General features: G+C 39.2%; 1 protein-coding gene across 2 annotated transcripts in view; it reads left to right on the top strand.

Annotated features, from left to right (window-relative positions):
- Positions 1-26,955, top strand: part of TWSG1 (twisted gastrulation BMP signaling modulator 1) — a 36,446-nt gene extending 9,491 nt beyond the window's left edge. Inside the window, exons 3-5 of one of the 2 annotated variants that reach the window (XM_081252724.1) lie at positions 12,199-12,298; positions 21,401-21,667; positions 23,154-26,955. In XM_081252724.1, coding sequence (XP_081108850.1) covers positions 12,199-12,298; positions 21,401-21,667; positions 23,154-23,335 — 549 coding nt within the window. In that variant the 3' untranslated portion in view covers positions 23,336-26,955. The remainder of the gene's footprint in view (positions 1-12,198; positions 12,299-21,400; positions 21,668-23,153) is intronic. The other variant, XM_081252723.1, reaches the window with a different exon arrangement.
- The last annotated feature ends 829 nt before the right edge of the window (positions 26,956-27,784 follow it).

The raw sequence follows: 27,784 nt of genomic DNA, 5'->3' as shown, positions 1-27,784 counted from the left end.
GCCCTCCGCAACTCATGAAGTAACTAAATATAAAACATTTTCCCTGGAAGCTCAGACTTGTGTAAATGTTTTTTACCAGCACAGTCATTCCTGCCTCTCCTACAAGTTGCTACGTAGAAGGGTGGTCCCTACGTAAATATTTATTTTGTGCTTCTGACAGGAAAGATATGTAATTTTAACATCAGGAAAGTAATAGTGTCATCTTGGTGTGTTCCTTTGCTCATATAATGAGTGGTTGAGCTGTCCTCTTTCAGGGGAAAAATGGTAAAACAGGATTTTGCTTTTAATAAGATCTTTACTTGTTTTTTCTTCTGCTTTTGTGAAAAGAGCATTTAAAATTTGAATCAATATTATGCTTCTACACCAGAAATCTCAAGACCCATTTTGTATTAAGAACTGAAAAACCAGGGCTTCCCTGGTGGCACAGTGATTAAGAATCCACCTGCCAATGCAGGGGACATGGGTTCAAGCCCTGGTCTAGGAAGATCCCACATGCTGCAGAGCAGCTAAGCCCGTGCGCCACAACTACTGAGCCTGTGCTCTAGAGCCCACGAACCACAACTACTGAGCCCGCATGCCACAACTACTGAAGCCTGCACGTCTAGAGCCCATGCTCTACATGCAACGAGAAGCCACCACAATGAGAAGCCCGTGCACTGCAACGAAGAGTAGCCCCCACTCACCACAACTAGGGAAAGCCCGCATGCAGCAATGAAGACCCAATGCAGCCAAAAATATATAAATAAAATAAATTTATTAAAAAACAAAAACTGAAAAACTCCTTACTTATTGTGAGTACTTTTAGCTAATATTTATGGTCATATTTAGGATGATATAAACTTTATATTTCATGATGATATTCAAACTTAGGTTCAAAGATCATTGATGCATTCTTTTAGCACTTTACTGGTTTTCTGAATATTTATTTAGCGCTTTTATGTACTAAATCAACAGTCTGCTTTTCTTCTATTCTAAAAATTGATTTAACTACTAAAGAAATCTTAGATTATCTGAAATAAGTTGGGATTTCAAAGTAGTTTCTCATTAATCTAGTTTTTTAATGTATTTTGTTTTAAGTTAAAAATATAAATAGTTCAGGTAACATCAGGAATTTCTTAATCACAGCAAACTAAAAAAATTAACTTTCTCTTCCTTTTTCCTTAATGAGTGCTAATTAAATTCCACATTGGTTTTTTTGCTACAGTTATCTTGATTTGTTACTCTACTAGTAATATTTTGGCATATAGTATACAATGTTCCCTCTTTCCTTTTATAAACACTACCTTATTTTCCTATAGTGTATTCTCTCTTTTTTCTGCTTCCCTGCTCTTAAAAGTTGTGACTCTAACTTATTTTTGTCCTGATTTGCTTCGGTTAATACCTCATGAAAATCTCTGAAATTAATATCCAAAAGTAATGAGTTAGGGACATCCCTGGTGGTCCAGTGGGTAAGACTCCGCTCTCCCAATGCTGAGGGCTAGGGTTTGATCCCTGGTCAGGGAACTGTATCCGGCATGCATGCTGCAACTAAGAAGCCTGCATGCTGCAACTACGAGCCCACATGCTGCAACAAAGATCCTGTGTGCTGCAGCTAAGACCTGGCACAGCCGAAATCAGTCAATCAATCAATCAATCTTAAAAAAAAAAAGTAATGAGTTAGACCTGATATAGTTTAAGGGAAGAGTAAGTTTTGTTTCCCTTCAAATGTTAGCAGTTAGAATAGCTGATAAAGTTTATAAGTGGAGACTAAAATTTATTTTCACTGGCTGTTTCACCTGTTGAATTATTACATTAAAACAAAGATGAGGGCCTCCCTGGTGGCGCAGTGGTTGAGAGTCCGCCTGCCGATGCAGGGGATACGGGTTCGTGCCCCGGTCTGGGAGGATCCCACATGCCGCGGAGCGGCTGGGCCCGTGAGCCATGGCCGCTGGGCCTGCGCGTACGGAGCCTGTGCTCCGCAACGGGAGAGGCCGCAGCAGTGAGAGGCCCACATACCGCAAAAAGAAAAAAAAAAAAAACAAAAAAAAAAAAAAAACAAAAAAAAACAAAGATGAAGGGGACATCCCTGGTGGTACAGTGGTGAAGAATCCGCCTGCCAAGGCAGGGGACATGGGCTCAAGCCCTGGTCCGGGAAGATCCCACGTGCCGCAGAGCAACTAAGCCAGTGTACCACAACTACTGAGCCTGCACTCGAGCCCACGAGCCACAACTACTGAGGCTGCATGCCACAACTACTGAAGCCTGCATGCCTAGAGCCTGTGCCCCACAACAAGAGAAGGCACCGCATTGAGTAGCCCGCGCACCGCAACTAGAGAAAGCCCACGCAGCAACAAAGACCCAACGCAGCCATAAATAAATAAATAAATAAATTTAACAAGAAAACAAAGATGAGGGCTTCCCTGGTGGTACAGTGGTTAAAAATCCGCCTGCCAGTTCAGGAGACATGGGTTTGAGCCCTGGTCCGGGAAGATCCCACATGCCACAGAGCAACTAAGCCTGTGCACCGCAACTACTGAGCCTGTGCTCTAGACCCCACGTGCCACGACTACTGAAGCCCGGGCGCCTGGAGCCCGTGCTCTGCAACAAGAGAAGCCACCACGATGAGAAGCCCATGCAACACAAGGAAGAGTAGCCCCTGCTCACCACAACTAGAGAAAGCCCGCGCACAGCAACAAAGACCCAACGCAGCCAAAAATAAAAACAAATAAATAAATGTATTTTAAAAAACCGGAGATGAGGGGGACTTCCCTAGCCGTCCAGTGGTGAAGACTCTGCGCTTCCACTGCAGGGGGCACTGGTTCGATCCCTGGTCAGGGAATGAAGATCCCACAAGTCATGTACCATGCCCCCCCCAAAAGAAGAAGACCAAAGATGAGGATTTCATTGGGACACTTGGAAATTTTCAAATATAATTTTCTTTTTTCAGTGTTAAATTTATAATTCTTTAGGTACAAAAATGCCTCTTCTATTGAATATTCCTTTAAAAGTAAGAATAAGATAAAACACATTGGTATAATCTAGCATGATGCTTAATTTTTATTTTTAAGGGTCTTGGTTATTTTAAGGTATGTGTGAATATAATCTTGTCCCATCAACTCCAAGGTTAGAAAAATTTTTGTGTTAAAGAGAAACATATGTATATATATATGACTATTAACAGCAGTATTATTATTTTATATAAAAAGTATAAATAGAACCAAATTTTATAGGTGATAACACTTGGAAATGTTGAGTATATCATAATAATAATTAGCCTTCAAATATAATTTTAATAGGGAGAATAGTAAAGTCCCTATTTACCTGTCACTTAGCTTCACCCGTGGTCAGCATATGGCCGGTCCAGTCTCATCTCTACCTGCCCCTATTTCACCTCACCTGGATGATTTTAAAGAAATGCTTTGGGGTACTTTTGTAGTAAGTAGGATTAAAATTTTGTTACAAGATTTATATAAGAAATGGGTGTCGTTTGATATATTTTGGTAGTTCATGTATGTACATGAACTTGTATGCTGATTTATTTAGCCAAAAGGATAAATTCTGTTTTCCGTATTTCACTTGTTTATATTATTTTCAAGGCAAAAGTTTGAATTTATAAAGAACATGATGGTAAGATTTGGTTTAAATACTTCTGTTCCGAGTTTGAAAGTCTGTCTGATGGCCTCCTTAAAGAGTATTAATTTGGGGGCTTCCCTGGTGGCGCAGTGGTTGAGAGTCCGCCTGCCGATGCAGGACACACGGGTTCGTGCCCTGGTCCGGGAAGATCCCACATGCCGCGGAGCAGCTGGGCCCGTGAGCCATGGCCACTGAGCCTGCGCATCTGGAGCCTGTGCTCCGCAACGGGAGAGGCCACAACAGTGAGAGGCCCGCATACCGCCAAAAAAAAAAAAAAAAGTATTAATTTGTCAAAACAGATTTGTTGTAACTAACATAATTATAATTATGTTTATTGTTTTGAATAAAGGCTAATTGTCTGAGGGTGTGTTGTTTATGTATTGGTTTTTAAATACCCATTTGACCTATGTAAGGATTGTGAAAATAGTATCAGCACAGGTACAGTCTAATGCCTTGTTGGTTACCGATGCTCATACAGTGTTCATTTTCATAATTACCTTTGTTCTTACATTCCTGGGGGTTTTAGGTCAAGATATTATAAACACTTATAGTTTGTTTGATTTAATATTTAAGAACATCAATTTTTGTTTTTGAGTGTCTTTTTTTTTTATTGTGTGAAATTAAACTGGATCTTCAGAAGTCCTCCTACTTAAATTTAAAATGTTTACTTGCCATTATAAAAATATCTTGTTCTCAAAGGAATCCACAAAATACATAGAAGTAGGGCTTCCCTGGTGGCGCAGTGGTTGAGAGTCCGCCTGCCGATGCAGGGGACATGAGTTCGTGCCCCAGTCTGGGAGGATCCCACATGCCGTGGAGTGGCTGGGCCCGTGAGCCATGGCCACTGAGCCTGCGCGTCCAGAGCCTGTGCTCCGCAACGGGAGAGGCCACAACACTGAGAGGCCCGCGTACCAGGAAAAAAAAAAAAACGTAGAAGTAGAAAAAGGAAACTAAATCATTTATAGTCCTGTTTTCTAAACACAGACTACTCTTAATATTTGATATAGTCCTTTTTAGGTTTTTATTCTATGTTTAGGTGATTTTTAACACCTAAACATAGAATGAAGTTTGTATGTTATATATACAACTTTCACATTTTGCATTTTTCACCAGCATTGTTTTATGTTTCTTTGTTTTAAAAAAAAGTATGTTAGTTTAGAGAAGTTTAGTTTTAGCTTGAAAGTAAAATAGAGAAATATATTTTCTGAACTATCTTCTGCACGGCTTTCTTTAATAACCAGTTAACATTTATATAATGCTTTATGTTTTTCAGTTCAGATTTGTTAAAATAATAAATTTATGGACCACAATATACCATACTGGTCCTTCAGAGATGAGATGAGTTATTCCCTAATCTCCCAAAGCATTTTTGGGGTCAGATTTATTGAGGTATAATTCACATACAGTATATTTCACTCTTTTTAGGTGTACATTTCTATGCTTTTTGATAAATGTATGCTCATGTAACCACTACCACAATCAAGATAGGAAATATTTTCATCACCCTTAAAAGTCCCTTCGTGCCCCTAGGGAGTCAAGACTAGCCCCCTCCCCAGCCTCAGTACTTCTCCACCACTGATTGATTTTTGTCCCTATAATTTCACCTTGTCCAGAATGTCTTAGAATCATACGTTGTGTAACCTTTTGTGCCTGGCTGACTTCTTTCAGTTATAATGCTTTTGAGATTGACCCATGTGGCTGCGTGTCTCAGGGACTCCTTTCCTTGGTCTTGCTGAGTAGTAGTCTGTTGTGTGGATGTACCCCATTTCTTCATCCATTCACTAGCTGATGGATGCGGCTTATTTCCAGTTTTTGGTGATTATGAATGAAGTTATTTACTTCCATGTATAGGTCTTTGTGTGGATGTATGTTTTCATTTCTCTTGATTAAATACCTAGGAGTAGGATTGCTGGATCACAAAGCATCTGAAAAGCTGAGATTTGGTGTTACATGCAGCAGTTTACGGGCCAGGACTTGAATCCAGATTCTATAAATCCAAGTCATTTGCTGTCTGCTAGACTGTAATGTCGTTTTCAATGGTGATATTTCCCTGTTTTAACAACATTGCTAACAAATCTCTCAGATTTTGGCAACAGTTAAAGAATGGAGATATTTATCAGCAACTTTATATAAATAAAAATTTCCCTCAAGTTATTAGTTTCCATCTCTGACCTGGAAATTTGGAAGTTTATAAAGTAAATTTTAACTCTTAAAGTCTAGGCTTAGTCTTAGATGAATAATTAACACCCCATTTATTTTGCATGGATTAAGATCTCACCAGAACCTTAGACGTATAGAGAACAAGATTTTCCATTAAAGTTGATTTAATAATTATATAAAATCTGTCTTCTGGCATAAAAAAATTGAAATTCTTTGTCATATTCAAGATTTTCAATAATACAAATGTAAAATACTTTTTTAAAATTTATTTTTGGCTGTGTTGGGTCTTTGCTGCGTGTGGGCTTTCTCTAGTTGCAACAAGCAGGAGTTACTCTTTGTTGCGGTCCATGGGCTTCTCATTGCGGTGGCTTCTCTTGTTGCGGAACATGGGCTCTAGGCATGCAGGCTTCAGTAGTTGTGCCACTTGGGCTAAGTAGTTGTGGCTCTCAGTCTCTAGAGCACAGGCTCAGTAGTTGTGGTGCACGGGCTTAGTTGCTCTGCGGCATGTGGGATCTTCCTGGAGCAGGGTTCGAACCCGTGTCCCCTGCATTGGCAGGCAGATTCTTAACCACTGTGCCACCAGGGATGTCCCTTCATATAAGTTTTTCAAGCAAATTGCCAAATTATCTCTAAATACTCATTCTGGTCAACGTAGGATAGCTCAAATGTATAAATTTCTGTTTTCTATTTAGTATAAATTTATAATTTTTTCCACCATAAATGTATTGAACGGTGTGATTACCACACTTTAAGAACATCTAGCGTGGTACTTCACGATCCATGTCACTCTGGCTCTGACACGCGGAAGCAGTGGTGGCAGGAGCAGCCCTGTGGCAGAAGATCTGACGTCGGAGCCCAGTTGGGCTGGATCACTGACCCATCCCTTCCAGCCTTTCATCTGTACCAGGAGCAGCACCCATACTTTCCCTGGGACTTCCAGACCAGGGAGGCAGATGATGCGATCATTAACTGGCCCAAGCAAAAAAAGAATTAAGTATTAAATCCCAACACACTGGTTTTGCAACTCTTGCCGTTGATACTTATTTTACCTTTACAAACAATGATTAAACTTTGGCAATAGCACTTGTAATTGTATTCAGGTACTGAGAGTGAAAGATATAATAGTGCCTTTAATTAAACAACCTGAAGGGTTAGCTAAGTTTAATTATGGGCTCATTCTCTCTAAGAAAGTAATAACTATAATTATTGAGATGCTAAATTAATAAGAAATAAGCTTTATATTTCTCATCTCATTGTTTAAAAAGCAGGAATAGCTATCCAAAACTGGGGTCAAATCTCAGCCACTTACTAATTGAATGATGTACAAATTCATCACCTTATATGAAAATGAAGATGAATAATACCTTGATAAAGGCTTTATGAGCTCCAAGATAATGCATATAAAACACTTAGCACAGTGCCTGTTAATGTTACATAAAACCCACTTAGGAACTTTGGGGGAGGCTGTGGCAGGAAATAGGTGGAGACGCTGGATCCACCTTTCTTCTGTGAATGCTGTGTTTGCTTGGGATCCCACGTTCAGCCGACTGAGCAGTGCTCAAGGTTAGTCATAGGCAGGTTAGTGAATTACGTAAATAGCCAGTCCACACAGGAATCCCACATCTCAGCACAACCCTCTTTCTAGTTAATACAGAAGACTTTGAAGAAATAGTGACATGGAATATAATAATGACTTTTCTGAAGGCGGTGATACAGAATGAGAACATGGACAAGCTGTGAAAGAGATGAAGTATTTAAGGCCTGCTTCTGAACTTTGGTACATAATATGTTCCATTATGGAGCCGTTATGTTATGTTGACAGATTTTTATTGATACAATAGGGAAATGCTTACTTTTTAAATCAGGAGAGTGCGCCATCATTATTTTGTTAGAAACGCACAGGAATTTACCGAAGTGGGAGGAACTTGGGTGCTTTTTCCTTCTACTCTGGTAGATTTTTTTCAAAGTCTTTTATGATTTAAAAAAAAAAAAACTCTTAAAAATTTAAAACATTCCTTTTATCTTGACTCTAGCCTCTTTAGCAAAGCCTTTCTAGTTACAGAAGATTCATTTATGTTCTCATAAATAAAACAACTAAAGTAAAGATTTCTTTTTAAGTGTCCTGAAGAAAAGATTCTACTTAATTTAAATGGAGTAATTTTTTATGTTTTTCTGTGATCCTTGATTCTTCATAGTTACGTTTTGGTGTGTTTTTTTTCTTTTGTATTTCCAGTACGTGACTTCAAAGCACCTTAAAAAATTTTTTTTATATTTAGAAACATTCTTCCCAACCATAGTTTGCTAGCTGTCAAAAAAATTAAAATATATTTCCAAATGTGTTTATGGCCAAACTTATTTAATAGTGTGATTCTGAAGTACACATAAAGTGAATTGAAAATAATGGATTTCTTGATGAGCTACACGTTTGTTATTCATAATTATTTACACATAGAAATTCATTGTTGCCTTTCCATTTTTGACTTTAGAACATAGAAACAAAACAAATCATTTCCACACATTTTTACTCTTTAGATTTGCAGTGAGGTTTTTGAGATCCGAAATGCCATATGTTAACTTTGCCTGTATATTATTTTTCTCCTGGAAAGTGAGAAGTTAAATGTGTAATACTGGCTAAAAAGTTCGTTTGAGGAGCTCGTTTTCATTATTTTCCAATCTCCTGGAAAGAATGCTTGCGTGAGTTTTGAAGAATACAGATTGTTTGGTACATTTTGAAGCTCATTTACTCTCTGAAATTTCATAATTTATGAAATCAAATTGGCTTTATTAAGACAGATTTTTCATTCTATTTTGTAGTAAGATGGAAAGAAAATATTAGTTAGCATTCAACCAGTTTTAGCAGTAATTTTTACCAACGAAGTCTTAACCTGGATTTTTGTCTGTTTAATGGTATAGTAATAAAGCCTGTGTTTCAGTCATTTCTCCCATGTCTCGGCTTCCTAGAGCTTCTCACTTTGTATTCTATCAGTAAATTAAAAGTCATTAAGCATGTTACTTCAGTGCATTGTTCTATCACACTGACATGTAAAAGTACAGGATAGGCATCTATTAAGAGGGTGTGAAATACATTTAATCTTCAGGGGTAGATAAGGCAAGTTCAAGTAACTTTTAATAGTCTGAGTTTTAACCTTCCATTAGTTAGCAGTCATCTGATGTTATCGTCCACTCTTTCATTCCAGTTTAAAACACCTCACAAAAACCTGACAGTAAAAGGTAGAATGAATGCTTTAAAGACTCAGATTTCTCTCATGTCCATTAAATCGACATTCATTTTAAAATTATTTAGCATAATATACAGTAATTCATTTAACAGGCTACCATTTGAAAGCTGTGATAGGAAAAAGGAGAGACTTATTCTTTGAATAAGTTTGTTACTTTCCTAATATGTTTCTCCTGAGCTATGTAGATAATGTAAATATACACAAGATAGTAAAGGAATATTTTCTATGGAAAATGTAAATTAAAATTTTTAAAAACTTTATTTCTTGTGACTAAGTTGCAACCTTTTTAAAACTTAAGAACAAAAAGTATCAATATCCTTAACTCTGATGGTGTTTTTTAAAAAATGTGTACTAAGAAAAGGTTCTCTCACTCCAAAGGTGACAGATAGATTTTTATGGAGAAACAAATTACAACATACAGCTTTGGCAGCTCTGTTTTTCTAAATTTCCAAGTAAGTTTGAGTTTGTGTGAATCAGGCATCACCAGTTTTATGATGAAGCACCTGTACTTCTCAGGAGGGCCCTGCCCTTTTAGTCCCTCTCTTTCCATCAGGCCTAGCAAGGTTACTCAGGGTGTGCATTACATGCATGTGGCCTGGGTATAGAATTCCATGGTACTAAAATATTATAATTTACATATATTAGGTCACAGCTATATACTGATGTCAAACTAATGAATTAGAGCATAGCACAAGTGTTGATTCTTTTTTTTCTTTTTTTGGCCATGCCACACAGCTTGTGGGATTTTAGTTCCCTGACCAGTGATCAAACCTGGGCCCCCTGCAGTGGATTGTGGCGTCCTAACCACTGGACCACCAGGGAATTCCCAACAAGTGTTGATTCTTGAAAGTGCTGTGTAATTGTGTAATAGCTAGGGGACTTTTTGAGAAAAGGAATTAAATGTCAGTGTTGCTATATCTGATAAGGGGTTAATATCCAAAATATATAAAGAACTCATACAACTCAATAGCAAAAAAAAAAAAAAAAAAGAATCCAATTTAAAAATGGGCAAAGGACCTAAATAGACATTTTTTCAGAGAAGATATATGAATGGCTAACAGGTACATGAAAAGATGCTCAGTATCGTTAATCATCAGGAAAGTGCACATCAAAACTACAGTGTGCTATGACATCACACCTGTTGGAATGGCCATGATGGCCATCATTAAAAAGATAAGAGATAGCAAGTGGGGGTAGGGGTGTGGAGAGAAGGGAACCCTTGTGCACTGTTGGTAGGAATGTAAGTTGGTGTAGCCACTGTGGAAGACATTTTGGAGGTTCCTCAAAAAATCAAAAATAGAATCATCACATCTGGCAATTCCACTTCTGGGGATATATTCAAAGGAAGCAAAAACCTAACTCCAAAAGGTATCTGCACCCCCATGTTCATAGCAGCATTACTTACAGTAGCCAAAATATGGAAACAACCTAAGTTTACATTGGTGGATAAATGGATAAAGAAGTTGTGGTATATGTATATAATGGAATACTCTTCAGCCATAAAAAATGAGGAAATCCTACCATTTGCAACAACATGGATGGACCTTGAAGGAACTATGCTAAGTGAAATGGGAGCAAAAAAAACCCAACAAACTCATGGAAAAGGTAATCATACTTGTGGTTACCAGAAATGGGGTCATGGGGAGAGGGAATTGGAGGAAGGCGGTCAGCAGGTACAAACTTGCAGTTATAAATAAGTACTAGGGCTGTAATGTACCACATGATGACTGCAGTTACTACTGCTATATGACGTATAGGAACGTCGTTAAGGGAGTAGATCCTAAGAGTTCTCATCACAAGGAGAAATATTTTTTCTTTTTATTTTATCTATATGAGATGATGGATGTTAACTAAACCTATTGTAATCATTTCACAGTAAATGTAAATCAAACCATCATGCTGTACACCTTAGTGATGTATGTTAATTATTTCGCACTGAAACTGGAAAAATAGCAGTTTGCAAAAAATTATGTCATATTAGAATGATTGATTGTCTCCAGTCATCTAGAAACATAATAAGATGAATTTAATAGGGATAAATATTATGTGCATGTTTAACTTTTAAGAAATATATATAATATCTCATCAACCAGGGAAAGCCAATTGAGCCGTGTGGCCACAGAATTTCCCTTTAGGTTGGGTCTGTTTAGCAGTGACTCTCTGGTGGCCAGGGGAGGGGCAGAGGGAAGGCTAAAGGAATCACCTTGAAGCTTCATGTACAAAGCAAGCCGTGTTAATTAGTTTTCCTGCAGTAACAAACCATCCCAAAGCTTCCTGACTTGAAACAATAACTGTTTATTTTGCTCTTGTTTCTGTGGGTCAGCAATTTGGCCTCTATCAGCTGGATGGGTTTTCTGGGCTCATTCTGCACTTGTCTACATGGCCCTCTCCCAGGCTTCACATGGCAGCTGGGCAAAGTTCTAAGAGAATGAGTGGAAACACTCCAGACCTCTTGAGGCCCAGACTCAGAACTGACACTAAATCACTTCCACCAAATTCTGTTGGTCTGAGCAAGTTTCAAGATCACTTCCATTCAAGGGGTCTGGAAATAGACCCTGTCTGTTGATCAGAGGAGCTGCAAAGAGGGTGACATGGGGAGGGGAAGAATCACTGCCTTCTTTGTAAACAGACTGCCACACCAAGCACACTGTTTTAATATATTGTAGATCAATGAAAATAGTTTTTAAAACATGCTTTTATTCACACTTTACATATTGAGAAACCACAGCTCCCACTACAAGTCAGCTGGCCATGCATTTAGATTAATTTGGACAGTGAATCTAATAGCTGGAAAGTAAGTTTTGTTCTTATGCTGAATTATTCGTTGAGGTAGTATGGGGGGTAAAGTTATGGGTTATAAAGTAAAATGTTTTAATTTTGTTTCAAAATAAGATAAAAGGATCCAAAATGTGTTTTCTGAATGTGTCCAAAAGAAAATCTAAATCTACTTAGATCTAGTAGAACTTAAATCTAAATCTACTTAGATCTAGTAGTACTTAAATCTAAATCTATCTACCTTGTAGATATTTACGTTCCTACAAATAGTTAATGATGTTGAATAAAAAAATTGTGCCAAGGGTAAATTACTATAAATGTAAATATTATGGAGTTTTTTTGCTGCAGAAAATTAACAATTTGAAATATAGTTATTTGGAATTTAAAATTTGAACATCTGTCTCATTTCTAGGAGCTCTGCCAGTGCCGACCTGGAGAAGGAAATTGTTCCTGCTGTAAGGAGTGTATGCTGTGTCTCGGGACGCTTTGGGATGAGTGCTGTGACTGCGTTGGTAAGTTGACATACAGTAAAGTTTCTTAATATTTCATATCACAGAATCCTTGACTTTAAGAGACTTTAAAATAATATAAGTGTATTTTTTGTGCCTAGACTAGGTTTTGTATAAGATACTGTAGGTGTATAGAACAATATATTATTGCATTTGCTTGTATTTAATAGTTTTTACATATATATGTATTTGTATTTTTATAGAAAAGGTCTGGGAGGAAATTAAAAGCTCTTATTCTTGGGAAGTAGGAGTGGAGGAGCAAACAGTTTTTTTTTTCATTTTTATACTGTTGATATGTATATGTTTTTAAAAGCCATGCAAATTAAATTAGATTATTTTTTTTTAATGAGAGGGGTCAGGGAGGGGGTGGTTTCGGGGGGAGTCGGGCTTGGCAGAGAGCAGAGTTGTTTGTTTGTTTGTTTTTCTTTTGTCTGCACATGTGGGATCTTAGTCCCCGACCAGGGGTTGAACCCGTGCCCCCTGCAGTGGAAGCATGGAGTCTTAACCACTGGACTGCCAGGGAAATCCCCTGTTGATATTTTTTTATAAGAAGTATGTGGTATTGTCACAAGTAAAAATAGGTACTTAGCATAATAAAAATAGACTATCTTGGGCCTCCCTGGTGGCGCAGTGGTTGAGAGTCCGCCTGCCGATGCAGGGGATACGGGTTCGTGCCCCGGTCTGGGAGGATCCCATATGCCGCGGAGCGGCTGGGCCCGTGAGCCATGGCTGCTGAGCCTGCGCATCCGGAGCCTGTGCTCCACAACGGGAGAGGCCACAGCAGTGAGAGGCCCGTGTACCGCAAAAAAAAAAAAAAAAAAAAAAAAATAGACTATCTTCATTTATATACGACTTCATTACAAAGATCCTTGAGAAACCAAAAGCTGTTTTAAGGGCTTTCTGAGGAACAGTCTCTAAGATGTATTACATAAAAAAAAAAAAGCAAGGTGCAAGAGTATGTTTATAGAATGCTATCATTTGTGTTTTGGAAAGAAAACTTAGGTGGACAGACTGTTGCTGGGAGAAACACTCATCCTCTCTCTGTCCAGTTAACTCTTTAATCCTTTAAAACTGCAGTTCAGCTGTCCCCTTTACTCAGAAACTTTCCTCATTTGACTGAGATAGGATCCTCTGTGCTATAAAGAGAATCTGTTTCTCTTTTCTGATTTTCTCTTAAGAGTAACAGCCGTAGCTCATTTCATCTTTGCTGTCCAGCACATTCCTCAAATCCTGTGGTTTTTAGATCTGGATCTCTACCCTCAGGCTTTGTTTTGGGTATGTGTGTATTTGTTTTGTTTTTACTTTTCCAGATGTACACAAAAATAGAGAGCACAGTGAACTGCTGTGTACCTGCATCCCAGCATCAAGGCCATACCTCTTCCACCCATCATCTGTCTATGTGTCTATCCCTGCCTTTTTTGGTTGGATGACTATAAAGTAAATAAATAGTTTTACTACAACTCCAAACTACTTTAGTTATTCATCTCAAAAAAAGAATAAGTTTCCTTACATAACACAATGTCAGTACCACATGATTAACAATACTTCCTCAGCATCTAATACCCGGTCCTACTCAGATTGCCCTAGTTGCCTAAAGGTTGTTTATAGTTGTTTTAGTCAAAGCAAGATTCAGCAGAGTCCACTTAGTATATTTGATTGTTAGATTTCTTTTATTGTTCCTCCTCCCCTCATCACCTTTTAAAATTCCATTGACTTGTTGTAGGAACTAGTGAGTTGTGATGGAAAACATGCCACTTTCTGGATTTGGCTGATTGCTTCCTGTGGTTATTTAACTTGTTACCCTGTCCTCTCTATCTCCTGTAGACTGGAAGTTAGATCTAAAGGCTGATTGGACTCAGGTTTAGTTTTGGGAGGTGGGGTGCAGTGTACAGTGTCCCCATTAATAATATCTAGTCTTCCTGCTTTTAGTGTTGCTAAAATTGGTGGGTGGGTTCAGATGGCGAAGGTTTGACGACTTCATGGTGAGTCCCCACCAGTCTTTCACCCAGTGGTTCCACCCATGGCTTTTTTATGTATATTTGGCGTTTTAATCAGTTGTTGTCATTATTATTATTTTTTGCTCAAATTGTCCCATCTTTGGTTAGTAGGAGCTTCTTCAACTTGGCTCTTGAGTCCTTTTGACATGACTTCTGTCATCTTTGTTGGTTTCAGACAGGCTGTCCCGGGCTCATCTTATAAATATACATCGTATACATCTTATACATTTATATTTGTTGTACAAAACATTCATTTGTTACATAAAACATTAATGCGTCTTATTTTTTCTTTTTTCTTAATTGAATGTTCTGGAATTTCTTCCACATTAATATCATTTTTTGGTAGCTACCTAGAGCCCTGTTGTCAGCAGTAACACTTTATATACTCATTCATCCCTAGGTGGACATGTAGTTGCTTCCAGTCTTGTACCATTACAAATAATAGTATGATGAATAACCTCGTATAGATAGTCAGTTCTGTTTAATATTGCTAGATGTTGTCAAATTCTCCTTCCAAAGGGGTTTATCGTTTGCATTCCCACCAGTGAGGCATGTCTCTTCATCTCCACTGGTATCACCCTAGACCAAGCCTCTAGCAGATTTTGACTGGACTTGGAAACACTGTATTTTGATGGATTTTGAACTTCTTCCACTCTCCTTCAGAAACTCCAACTCCTTTAAAACACATTTTATTGGATTTTTCCATCTCTTATTCCTCCTTTTGCCTGTTATCTTTGTATCCTCAGTCACTTCCCCCTCGTTTATTAATAGCTTCAGTACCTGAATCAACATCTCACTTCCACCACTAGACCCACTGCCCCTTTCGACAGTTCCAATGTGCGCATTGAAGATCCACCCTGGCCTTCTGTTCCTAGGCCTCCTTAGTGATGATGGTTTCTAAATCCACCCCACTGCCAGTTACCCAACCCATAGGTCAGTGCTTAATTCCCCTCTTTCCTCATATCCGACTTCCAATTCAAACCAAACGATCCTCTGTTGCACTTTTAAAATATGACGTGTGAGAGGCACATTTTAAAGGTGTAATAGGGGATCGATCAAACAAGATAGGGCAGAAGACCAAGAAAGAAAAACATGGGTTGAAGGAAACAATAGCTTTAACCAGGAGTTAAGGATGGTTGTCGGATGATAACTGTTCTTTCAAATGATGGTCAGTCAGGTGCAACCATAGAGGAGACACAGGAGAAGCTGAGGAAACAGCTTTCATCATGCTCCCAGGTCTCAGGGAGGGGTCACTGCATGCCACGCAGGGCCCCAGGGGAAGCGCCAGGTTTTGGTCAAGTGGGAAAGACAGGAGCAGAGGAAAGTGTTGGCAGTCTTCGTTTGGGGTTTCTGCAGGAAAGGCAGGGTGGGGCAGGGCAAGCAGTGTAGAAGTGGCTAGTCTGAATAATTTTGGTGGACTCTAAGCTGTAGGGGTGGTCCCTAGTTGTCTGGTACATGGCCCCAGGATGGTGAAGGCAGAGGAATATATTGCCTCCTGGGGTGTACTGGCCAGAGAGAGGAGGTCTGGCTCTGCATTGGTTAGTTTGCTGGATCCAAGAATTGCCCACCCCAGGAGGGGCAGGCTCTCTCCCACCAGAAAGGCTTTTTCTGTATTATACAGAAGATTTAAAGCATCAATTATACAGAGACCTAGGAGACAACTAGCCTGACCAAAGCAAGAAGTGAGGGTTCTGAGGGGCTTATCTCTGAGAAGGAACTGAGTTCCATAGGATATCAAGCATGTACTCGAGAAGCAGAATGATTTTTCAAGATATGCTGAAAGTTTATGTATGGTCCTCAAGAAAAGAAACTTCCAAGCATAGAAATTCCAAGAAAAAACAAAAGTTCAACAAGAAAATATTAGTCCATAAAGGAATTAAATATAGCAGTTCATTTTCTATTATGAAAATTTTCACACATACACAGAAGTGGAGAGAATAGCATGATGATTCCTATATACCTGTCACCTACTTCAGCAGTTGTCAAGAATATGCCACCTTTGTTTCATCTGTCCTTTTTCATTCCTTTCTCTTTCTTTGTGTGAAAGTGTTTAAAAAGCAAGTAACATTGTGGTAACCTAAATGGGAGGAGAGTCCAAAAGGAAGGGGATATCCGTATGTGTATGGCTGATTCATTTTGTTGTGCAGTGGAGGCTAACACAACATTGTAAAACAACCATCCTCCAATAAAAATTAATTTAACAGAAAAAACAAGTTAGAAACAGTAAATAATTTTTACTCCTGCATTTTTCAATATCAATCTCTAAAGTAAATACAGACACTCGCCTTTGTAATCATAATGCCTTATGACACTTAACAAAATTAACAATAATTTCTTTGTTTAATCTAAAATTCAGTTCATAATCACGTTTCTCCTGATTTCTCAGAAGTGTGTGTATAATTGATCTGTTCAAGTGGATCCAGACAAGGTCCTTGTGTTATTATCTGGCTGTTGCATCTGAGTCCTCCTTTAATCCAGACTGGCCCCCTCTTTTTTTTCTCATGCCATTTGACATACTGAAGAAACAGTATCAGTTTTCCTGTAGAATATCCCACATTCAGGATTTGACTGTTTGCTTCCTTGAGATACCATTTAACTAGCTCCTCTTTCCATATTTCCAGTAATTTGGAGCTAATTATGAAAGTTTGGTTAGATTCAGGTTTAATCATTTTTTGCCAAGAAGACCTCATAGGTCATGGTTTTCAATATTTTATGGAGTTCAAAGAAAAGTTCATTTCGTCTTGAAATTAGAAATATTTTCCTTTGGTAGTGTGACATTGGACAAGGAAATTCTGTCACAGTATCTGTTCTTCAGTCAGCAGTGTTCATGGGGTCATGTGAAGGTAGCTGCTGTTTGCTGGTTTTCAACGTTCAGAATCAGTATTTAATAAGACAAGAAGATTTCATTATTCTGTTGCATAGGCAACAGAATGTGTAATAGTTATAAAATTTGTTGATGTCACAGGAGAAGTTGGGTAGGGAAAGTGGAAAGGGCAACAGTGTCCTTATCTGCAAATGAGGGAATTAAGCAACATGGAATAAAAGTGAGAAGTTTAAGTGTATTTAAGATTACAAAAGAAACAAATTATAGTATTAGAATAATATAATTATTAGAAATATGGGAGAGAGATGGGGTTAGTATAAATGAACTTAATCTTCATTTTTCATGTAAGAAGATTAATAGGCAATGTCTACAGTTGTTTTTACTGCTACTTATAAATTAATCATTTTTACTTAAGTTCTTGTAGCAGTAACCACCAGAGAAACTTAGAACAGACTTTAAAAGTAGCTGAGTATGGAGAGTGCAGTTTCGGATGGGAAGAGTGGGATGCGGGTGGGAGGAGGGGAAGGGAATGCTCTTTTCATTGTAAGCTCCTCTGGACTCTGTTGTTGCTGTCTAACCAGCACACTAAAAGAAAGGAATAACTCTTTTTCCCCTTAGTCTTAATTTCTACCCTTAAAATGTGGTTTCATTGAGCAAACTCTAACTTGACATATCCTTAGTTTTCAAATATATGATGAAACAGGTCAGATTTATAAAAGAATTAAGCACAGATTTTAAAACCCCTTCGTATTTAGTTGTTGTAGACCAAGAACACAATAGTCATGAGGGCTTCCCTGGTGGCGCAGTGGTTGAGAGTCCGCCTGCCGATGCAGGGGACACGGGTTCGTGCCCCGGTCTGGGAGGATCCCACATGCCGCGGAGCGGCTGGGCCCGTGAGCCATGGCCACTGAGCCTGCGCGTCCGGAGCCTGTGCTCCACAACAGGGGAGGCCACAACAGTGAGAGGCCCGCGTACCACACACACACAAAAAAAACCAAAACAATAGTCATGAATTCTGGCTCACTGAAAGAATTCGCATCGGGATTCTGGGCCCTTAAAGGATTTGAGATGCTTGCCTTTTCAGTTGTTGCCATTTGTTTCCTGGTTTTTGGCCTCCCAGGCTGTCATGTGCAGAGCCAATTTCCTGAAAAATTTTAGTATAATTAGTATGTAAATTTTGGTAGGGGAACAATGCCACAAAGGAACAAACTTTCTCAAGAAAATGATAATGAAGAGAAATGAGAGCTTCCAAAATAAACTTTATAGTCAACTAAACAAAAGCTCCCTAACAGTGATGAACTTCAGGACAGTGGTGAGATGCTTCCCAGAAAGGTTTTACTAACTGGTTTAAATTATGGCTGGTTAGTAACTCCAACCAGAAAGTGATCCATTTTACATAGTGAAAATGGACAACTAAAGAATTTCCACAAAATTGAAAAGGTTACTTTTCCTGAGCAGGATAACTCCCACACTTCATTCGAAGAGCAGATTCCATGGTTCACCACCCTTGAAAGAATGCAGAATCTGAAGAGTGCTTTAGTGTGGAAATAGAAGTAGAATCCGCTTGCCTAGGAGAACCTCTAGTGATGACCTCTGGACAAGAGCCTAGTTAAAAAGAGAAGATAGATAAAAATTTTATAATGATGCCATGGAAACATATTACCTAGCAACTGTTTACTTCATGCTTCCTGGTTTTTTTTTTTTGTTTTTTTTTTTCTTTTGTGGTTACGCGGGCCTCTCACTGCTGTGGCCTCTCCCGTTGCAGAGCACAGGCTCCGGACGCGCAGGCTCAGCAGCCATGGCTCACGGGCCCAGCCGCTCCGCGGCATGTGGGATCCTCCCGGACCGGGGCATGAACCCGTGTCCCCTGCATCGGCAGGCGGACTCTCAACCACTGCGCCACCAGGGAAGCCCGCTTCCTGGTTTTAATGCAGTGTATTGAGATTTAAATGAAAAATGCTTTTGGCCTAAGTTTGTTAAATGCACTAAACTCCAAAAAAGTTTTTTTTTTTGTTTTTTTTTTTTTTTTATGTAATGGAATCCCAGGATATGAACACTGAAGTTTTTCCAAAGCCTCAGAGATGTTGAGTTTAGCTCTTCTAACAGTTGGACTCGGTTCTTCACCCTTTCCTCTCTAATTGCTAGTTTTTATTCATTATAGAGTCTGGCAGAAGAATATATTATGTATGTTTGCATAAAATAAGTATTCTAAGTATTATTTGCTTTTCAGTGGCACTTAAAGGTTATTTCTAGAATGTGATTATTAGAGCAGTGGACACAAAACCAGGCTGAATCATAATCTTGTCTCTAATCCTAGATTATATAACATTGGACAAATTATTTAACTTATCTGGGCCTTTTTCCTCTTTTATGAGTAAAGGAGTCCGATTTGACCGTTGAATCCATGATTCTGTCTCACAGTCTAAATCACAAAAGTTGAGGTATATTGAAAGATGTTACAAATGGTATATGCACAACCTTGTTACTTTCAGCTCTTGCCTTGTTCCTTAAACTAACAAAATGTGGAACACACATGAGAGAGCTTTTCCTTTTCCCTATATTTATAAAGTACAGAAATTTATAAATTTGGTATAACTTTTCAAACTTTTCATCTGAGGAAAAAGAAAAACTTCATATTAGACCTAATAGTTGCTAAACAAAAATGAAACATAATTTAGCTTTTAAAAGTGAAATGTTCACAAAAGGAAATCCAGAGGGTTCTGTTTCAGTTATTATTGCTAGTAAACAACCTACCCAAAACATAGTGGTTTAACACAGTAGTAATCATTTAGTTAGCTCACAGACCTGCATTTTGGGTGAGGTTCTTTGGGGTTCGCTCCTTTCTGCTCCACACAGTGTCAACTGGGACAGCTCGAAGGCTGGGGCTCATTAAACATTTCCACAGCTCTCTCCTTTATAGAAAAACTCCTTGGAAAAGTTTTCTATAGTGACTAATTCTCTTCTGCTATTTTCTCTTTTAAAAATAATTTTTAAAAATAATTCATTTTGGGCTTCCCTGGTGGCACAGTGGTTGAGAGTCTGCCTGCCGATGCAGGGGACACGGGTTTGTGCCCCGGTCCGGGAAGATCCCACATGCCGCGGAGTGGCTAGGCCCATGAGCCATGGATGCTGAGCCTGCGCGTCCGGAGCCTGTTGCTCTGCAACGGGAGAAGCCACAACAGTGAGAGGCCCGTGTACTGCAAAAAATATATATATATAAAATAAATAAAATAAAATAATTCATTTTGAAACAACTTCAAATGTAGAGAAAATTTGCCAAAAGGGTAAAAAGACTCCCCAGCTATTAACATTTTATTGCATTTGCTCCGTTGCTTAGTACCTCTGGCTCTCGCCCTCTCCCTCCCCACCGCCCAACACATATACACAGTCGCACACTCATGGGCACACACTCCCATGAGACTCTTTTTTTGAAACTTTAGAAAGCAAGCTTTACACACGATGTCCCATCACTGCTAAGCAACCTTGATCTCTTGGGCACATTGGTGTCTGCCAGATTTTTCCATATTAAAGTCACCGTTAACCCCTTTGTAATTGATTAGTATTTTGTAGAGTTTTCCAAGAGTACATCAGTATGTTCCTCATCCAGCCTCTACCCACCAGCCTTAGCACCCATTGACAACTCCCATCTGATCAACACCTCTACGATGATTGCCAAATGGTGCTTTACTCTTCCTTCATTTCGTCTACATTTATCCTTTGGCACTCTGCTAAAAGGAGGAGCTTTCCCTTCTCCTCCATTTTTTTATTCTTTAATTATAATATAAGGCCTCATCAATCCCTATTTTATTCATAGGGTGGTAATCCATTACTATCACTATTTATTTTAATGTTAAAATTGTCAGTTTGGCCAGTGGGAGCCCCTTCAGGTTGCCTCCTGTGTTGTTTTGACCTGTTCCATCATTCATTGATCACTTCCTTACTTTCTGGCACAGAAAGGTGTTCCAGGGTCATTTCGGACGTTCCCTAACCCAGCCCTGGAGTCAGTCTTTCCCTCAAGGAGCTCTGTACCTCTTAGCCAAGGATAGGTATTTAGAAAACAAGATCTGGGCACTTGGTGTGCTCAGTGCTACTAGGGTGTCATCACCTCTAGGCCCTCTCAGCAAAAAACCTAGGAAGATATCTATGTACAGTGTTAGAAGGCACCTGATTTTAATATGTTGGAGCTTGGATTGCAAGGCAGTACCTAAGAATATCTCATGACATTTCAGTCAGTGAGAAAAAGAAATTTTATTCTCTTTGCCTTCCTTGCCACCCCCGCCCCAGGTATGTGTAATCCTCGAAACTACAGTGACACGCCTCCAACTTCAAAGAGCACAGTGGAGGAGCTTCATGAACCCATCCCTTCTCTCTTCCGGGCCCTCACAGAAGGAGACACTCAGTTGAACTGGAACATTGTTTCCTTCCCTGTTGCAGAAGAACTTTCACATCATGAGAATCTTGTTTCATTTTTAGAAACTGTGAACCAGCCACACCACCAAAATGTGTCTGTTCCCAGCAATAATGTTCATGCACCTTATTCCAGTGACAAAGGTAACTGCCAAAGCTGGCTTTTTCTCTCTTGCCCCCCTCACTTTCTGTGTGGTCTGTGAAGCCTATATTAACATTATCTTTTAGAGTAGCTTTTTGGTTTTGAGTGTGTATAGTCTTAAGTAAGTTCTGGACTTTAATAACCCCAATCCCTGAGTAAACAAGGAGGAGTTGTTCTCACAACTCCTTCAGACTTTCGGTGATAGAAGTTCTGCTGGAAAATAGATAACCAGGTTCTAATTTTGATATTTATTTGCATTATGCTTTCATTGTTCTTTTCATGAGATAGCAACAAGGCTGCTTACCTTATGCAGAGTTGTTCATTGTCAGGTAACATCCAGAGTGTCTTGGGAGGTAAGGTTTCTATAATAGCATTAGTGCCACGAATGCTGCCAGGTCATCGGCTGAATTTGTTAATGAGCAAGTTGGTATTACATTCGCCTCATTTCCAGGTGTAGCCTTACCCCAGGCAGTGCTCTTCAAATGAGTGCTGTTGGTCAGAAGGGAAACTGAATGAGAGAGTGACGTGTACAACTTGGAGGAGCATGTTAAGGAACATTTATTAGTGAGCACAGGTCATACCTTAACTTTGGAATGTAAAAGTCATGTAATTTTCATAAAGTCTGTGATGTTTTCAAATTAAAGGCTCCACACAATTTCACTGTGGAAGAATAAGACAATTATGAATATTGCAGTTATTTCTTAAAATATGAGATAAGTTATACATAAACAGCATACTTTGTGCTTTTTTATTTGGCTTTTTTGTTGTGCCCTCCATTACAACCCTGTCTATAAAGTCGTATGAACTTTGGCCATCAATAGTAAAAGCAAAACAGCTTTTGTTAATACAGAGTAAGAATCCTTATTTCCTCTCAGGTTAAAGTACTTTATAAGACAAATTATAAATCTTGGGAAACATCAGAAATGTACCGAAATGTGTTTGCTACCACTTTCCCATTATTAAAATGTAAATAATCAACATGCTAGATATTAAATAATTCATAAATTTTTCTCAAAGTTTATTCAAATTCGTGAACTAATAAGCAGGAAGCTAACTCCTGGAAACACCACACAGGATAATTCCTAATAGCTAATGTTGAATTGTGCCACATTGCTAATCACATTGCATCATTTGAATTACTTTATTTGATTGTAAATTCTCAGTATAAATTTAGAACAGTGTTTTTCAAACTTGTTTTAGCTGGAGAATTCTCTCCTTATGGAAATCTTATCATAAATGCCCAGATCAAAGTCTGAAATCTGAGGAGGTGGTGAAGGAAGCCCTTTGCGTCTGAGCTGGAATGGGAAACTCCCATCTCAATGTGATTAACGGATGTGATCTTTTTTCCCCACACCTCACCTGTTGTCCTGGGCAGACTAGCAGCAAGAGAGCGAAGATAAATAACTGTTAATAATATTCAGCTAAGTGTTAAAGCCTTTCCTGCTTTTCCTATTTATTGTGCTAAAATCTTAATCTTTTATTTTTCAGAACACATGTGTACTGTGGTTTATTTTGATGACTGCATGTCCATACATCAGTGTAAAATATCCTGCGAGTCCATGGGGGCATCCAAATATCGCTGGTTCCATAACGCCTGCTGTGAGTGCATTGGTCCAGAGTGTATCGACTATGGTAGTAAAACTGTCAAATGTATGAACTGCATGTTTTAGAGAAGGAAATGGTATGCACACCAAAGCAATTTAGTCAAGGGTATGGAAAGCTATTCAGTGATGTCTACTGGTTGCATCTGAATGCCAGCAGGTTAGGAAGATGTGAAGAGTTTGGATTGAGTTACTTCTAAAGTATGACAAATCCGGGATTGTGTTAAATTATGATTATAACTGCTCTTGTTGATCTTCCTGCCCGCTGGTAGCGATAAGCCCTTTCTTCTAAACACATGTACAGCTTTGATCACGTGAGAAGCAAGTGCATATAGAACACCTTGAGAGAGGAGAGGTTTCTAACACAAAGCCTGGTATCATTTTCTTGTCACATTCCAGAAGCCTTTTGTGTCGAAGGTTTACAGCATGTTAACATAAGTTATGATTTCTTCATTGTACTACTCCTAGGACACTGAGTTTTTAGAGTTGTTTGCCATTTTTCACTGTGCCTGGTATTATTTACCTGTTCTATAAGTAGGGTAGATATTCAAATATATCACCCTGTGTTCTCACCAAAAAATCACCATAAAAAGCTTGATTTCAAACCTCTTTATGTTGGTTTTAGAAGATAAATGCTTACTGTATTTTATAATTTAAAACTCTTCCATAGCTGAAGCCACCCTACGCTACACATACCGACAAAGCTGTAGGGAAAGTTTCTCCTCCTCCTCCTCCATCCCTGGCCCAAAGTACTGCTGTAGGTAGTGATGGAGCATCTTTACCAAGAATTGCAGGGTACACCTATGAGGCTCTGTGAAATACACTGCTAGGGTAAATAAGAAGGGAGAGCTTTCCTCTGACTTAAGGTACCAGCTTAAAGAGCTCCAGGAATGGGAAACCACTGCCAACCAGACTCCAGGGAAATTTTATGGAAATGGCAGGGCTGTGCTAGCTGGACAGTAGGGATGAGCCTGCTCAGCCTTCGCGCCACGTTCTCCAGTGGACAGGTGGTTGGAGGGGATAAAGCAGAGAATTCCAGGTATGAACGGGGAGGGTTGAAAATGCCTGGTATTCTAACTGAAGCAAACTTAAAACTACTTACATTCATTATGTTGTTATTTTGTAATCTTTCCTTTAGGTTTGTATATGGATCAGGTGTTCTTGTTAAACAAGGGTTATCACACAGTAGGAGGTTAAGACTGTGAACTGCCGCCCACCCCCGCAAAATTCCCTGTTCAAGATGACATTAAGTCTAAACACACTTCAGAACATCTGGGCAGCTTTTTATATAATGTTTCAATGAAGATAAGTTTAAATAGTATGTGCCCTTCATGGTAATAAAATCTCCATCTTCAAGCATGAACCTGAAACGTACATATTTATATTCAGAGACTCTTAGCTTTACAAAATTATTAATTTCTCAAATAGTACGTATTTGAATTCTAAGTAACTTTTTAGGAATACCTCTTTGTATATCTAAATACTGTAGTGTATAAAAATAAATAATGCTCTTTGTATTCATTATCTGGACAATGGTTAGTTACAAGATCATATGTAATATTATGATTAACTATCATAAAATGTAAAGACTTGACACCTTTTCTGCTCTTTCAGATAACTCTAATGAACACTCAAGGTACTTTAGCCTTTTAAAAAGTTGAAATTTAGCTCATGGATGTATTTTTTGGATGGGAAAACATTGAGATGTCCTTTTCTTTTACCTAGAATGCCTTTTTTTACAAGTGCCTTGAAAACAAACATTAGCTCCCTTTCTTCATTAATACCTATAAAACTGAAGGTTTTCTTGAACTTACGAGAAAATTTTAAGAAATCTGCAGCCAGCTGCTTCATTTCAACTTTGCTGTTTTTCAGACTCATTTATACTTAGGAATAGAGGAATGCTTTTGTGTTTATTGACAACATACTTAATGTTTCCATAAATATGTTAACAAACTTTTTAAAACTGCATTTATCTTCCTTTTTAGGTGTTCATTATTAAATTTTAAAATGTAATATCTCTTGTTGGGAGAATAATTTCTTGAACCATGTTATGTTTTAACTGATTTTTCTTTCCTCTATTTCTCCAAATAGAAATTATCCCTAAATATAATGGTAAGTTGTATATTCAAATTTTACTTAATTTTTTGGCTTATGAAGGGGTTAAAAGAAAGTGTTCACCTAAATGATTCCATTTCCAATTCTATAATGTACTTCAGGTTTTGAATAACAATATTTTTACAAATTAAAAGTATAACATTTGGGAAACTGATAGCCCCACTAAAATTTAGACCTTCTATTACCATTCCAAGCACAGTTCACTTCTATACTGAAGCTCTGATTAAAAAAAAAAAAATTAATCAAAAGTTAGGTACCTTTTTTATAACTGGATCCAAAACATTAAATCTTAAGTCTGTAGGTATTATAAAAGCCATATACAAAAGGTTCTTTCCTCTAGTAAGACATGTCCTTGCTTGTTGGTTTTCCTGTCTCCCCCATAACATCTAATTATTACTGAAACTGTACTCATAACAGTGGCACCAAATCAAATGATAATTCAAATGCAATGTCTTTGTTTACAGAGATGCTATAAAAGAGAGGCCTTCATTTAGAAATATGATTTCTAAAGTTTCAGAAAACAAAATTGATAAAATGTTAGAATATTTGAATAACTATTTATAAATCAGAATAACATCAAAACGGAGAAAAGAAACTAAGACTTCTGAAAAATGAGGTAAATATAAATAAGCCACATATTTAAAGTTTGTTTTTAATCTTCATTGAAGATTTTTTAATCTATTCTGCATTCCCAAGACTTTATTGTATTTTACATGATCTACAACATATAAAATTATGTAGTTTTTTCTTTGGTTGTTCCTATAAACAAAAAAGTATTTTAATAAAAAATTAAAATGAGTGTGCCATGTTTTTGTTACCTTCAGCATAACAAACCAAAATAAGTTTGCCGTTTCTGTCTAGTGAGGTTATTGTTCAAGGGATCAGCCAAGGCATGCCTCCTCTCTGGAGTCCCTACAGAGTCTGCTGAAACAAAGGATCTTTCACAGTTTGCCCTCTGTTTTTTCATGGGCTTTATTCCAATATGGGGAAACCTTTGAAATGAAATACGTACCTTCTCCTTGCTTGCTCTGTGGGCCTTGTGGTGCCAGCCAGCCTCACAAGAACTTCCTGGTGGTGGAAGGAGTCACTGAGAGAACAAGGTGGGAAGAGACTCCCGGCCATTCCTCACTGACTCTCAAAGGGCAGTGTTACTGGAATTGAGAGCCCTCAGCTGTACACTCGTGAAATCAGTGTTATTTCACAGAATGTTTTGACAGCCTAGTGGAGGGGGAATCTGGAGAGGGGAAAATTCGAGAGGACGGTTTCCCCGCCTGAGTGACTTCAGGGATGATGGACCTGAGGGGTAGATTAGTTTCAAGAACGATAGTTCATTTGATTCGGAAAGATGTTCTTTCCGAATGGCAGGCAGTCGTGTGGAGCCGAGGGGAGAGAGGGTCAGAGTTGGGGGTGGAGGGTGTCTCTGAGCTTGAGGAGTCAGCAGGGGCCAGACCGCGGGCAGGCTGGTGCCCATGCCCGTCAGCTCCACCCCCGGCGTTTTAGTCCATGGAGCCGGTGGGCACGCCTGCAGCCTGTGGCTTAGGAGTTACGGCTTTGAGCCCTTAGAGACTTTTCCTAACCAACAGAAAATAAATTCATTTTACATCTTTTTATTTTGAAGTCTGTGCTGAAAGGATGGAGGCAGCAACAGCTGCAAGGTCTGGCTTGTGAGATGAGAACCCTCAGTGCAGAAGCAAAGATGGAAGAGACCTCTGCCCTCCCACGGGCGTGCTGTGACTCGCAGAAGGAAGCTGGGGAAGTGCAGAAATGCCCTCATTTGACTGAAGGTAGCACGAAAGTTAGACACAGTTACCACTGCAGTATCTTTACAGCAGAAAGGATTATATTTCCTGCCCTCTCCGCTTACCGCTTCACACTGAAGTCGGGGTGAGCCTCCTAGACCACGTGTGTGGTCATTACCGCCCAACCCCAGGTCCTGCCCCAGGGGATAGCAAGGCCTCTGTGTTCCTTTGCCTCAGAGGGTTGAGCTGCCCAGTAGGAGGTAGGCACGCAGACAACCTGCTTTTGTTTTCCAGAGGCCTCACCTGCTCCCGGGGATTCTGCTGGGGGAAGGGGAGAGAGCGAGCGCCTTGGCAGCCTGAGAGTGAAGAGAGGGCCTCGGAAGAGGCCTGGACCTCCTTGGCCGAGGGGCTGTGCCAGCCTCCACTCGCCCTGGACGAGGCTGGAGCCCTGGGTGGGCCCGCAGCTCACACAGGGGGCCGGGCTCCTGAGCCTGCAGGTGCCTCTTTCTCGAGGTTTCAGCTTAGGGATGTGAGCAGCCCAGCCCTGGTTGTCCAGGGCACCCACACTGGCCCCTAGGGCTCTGTGAGATGCAGGACAGGTGACTGCCTCTCAGGCAAACGTTGGATGCTCTGGGGCTCAGAGTCAGACTTTGATTTAAAGAAG

This window comes from Mesoplodon bidens, assembly GCF_964165515.1.
Source record: "Mesoplodon bidens genome assembly, chromosome: 13".
NCBI lineage: Eukaryota > Metazoa > Chordata > Mammalia > Artiodactyla > Ziphiidae > Mesoplodon > Mesoplodon bidens.
Note: the sequence above shows the minus strand (reverse complement) of the source record. Positions and strands in the feature narration are given on the sequence as shown.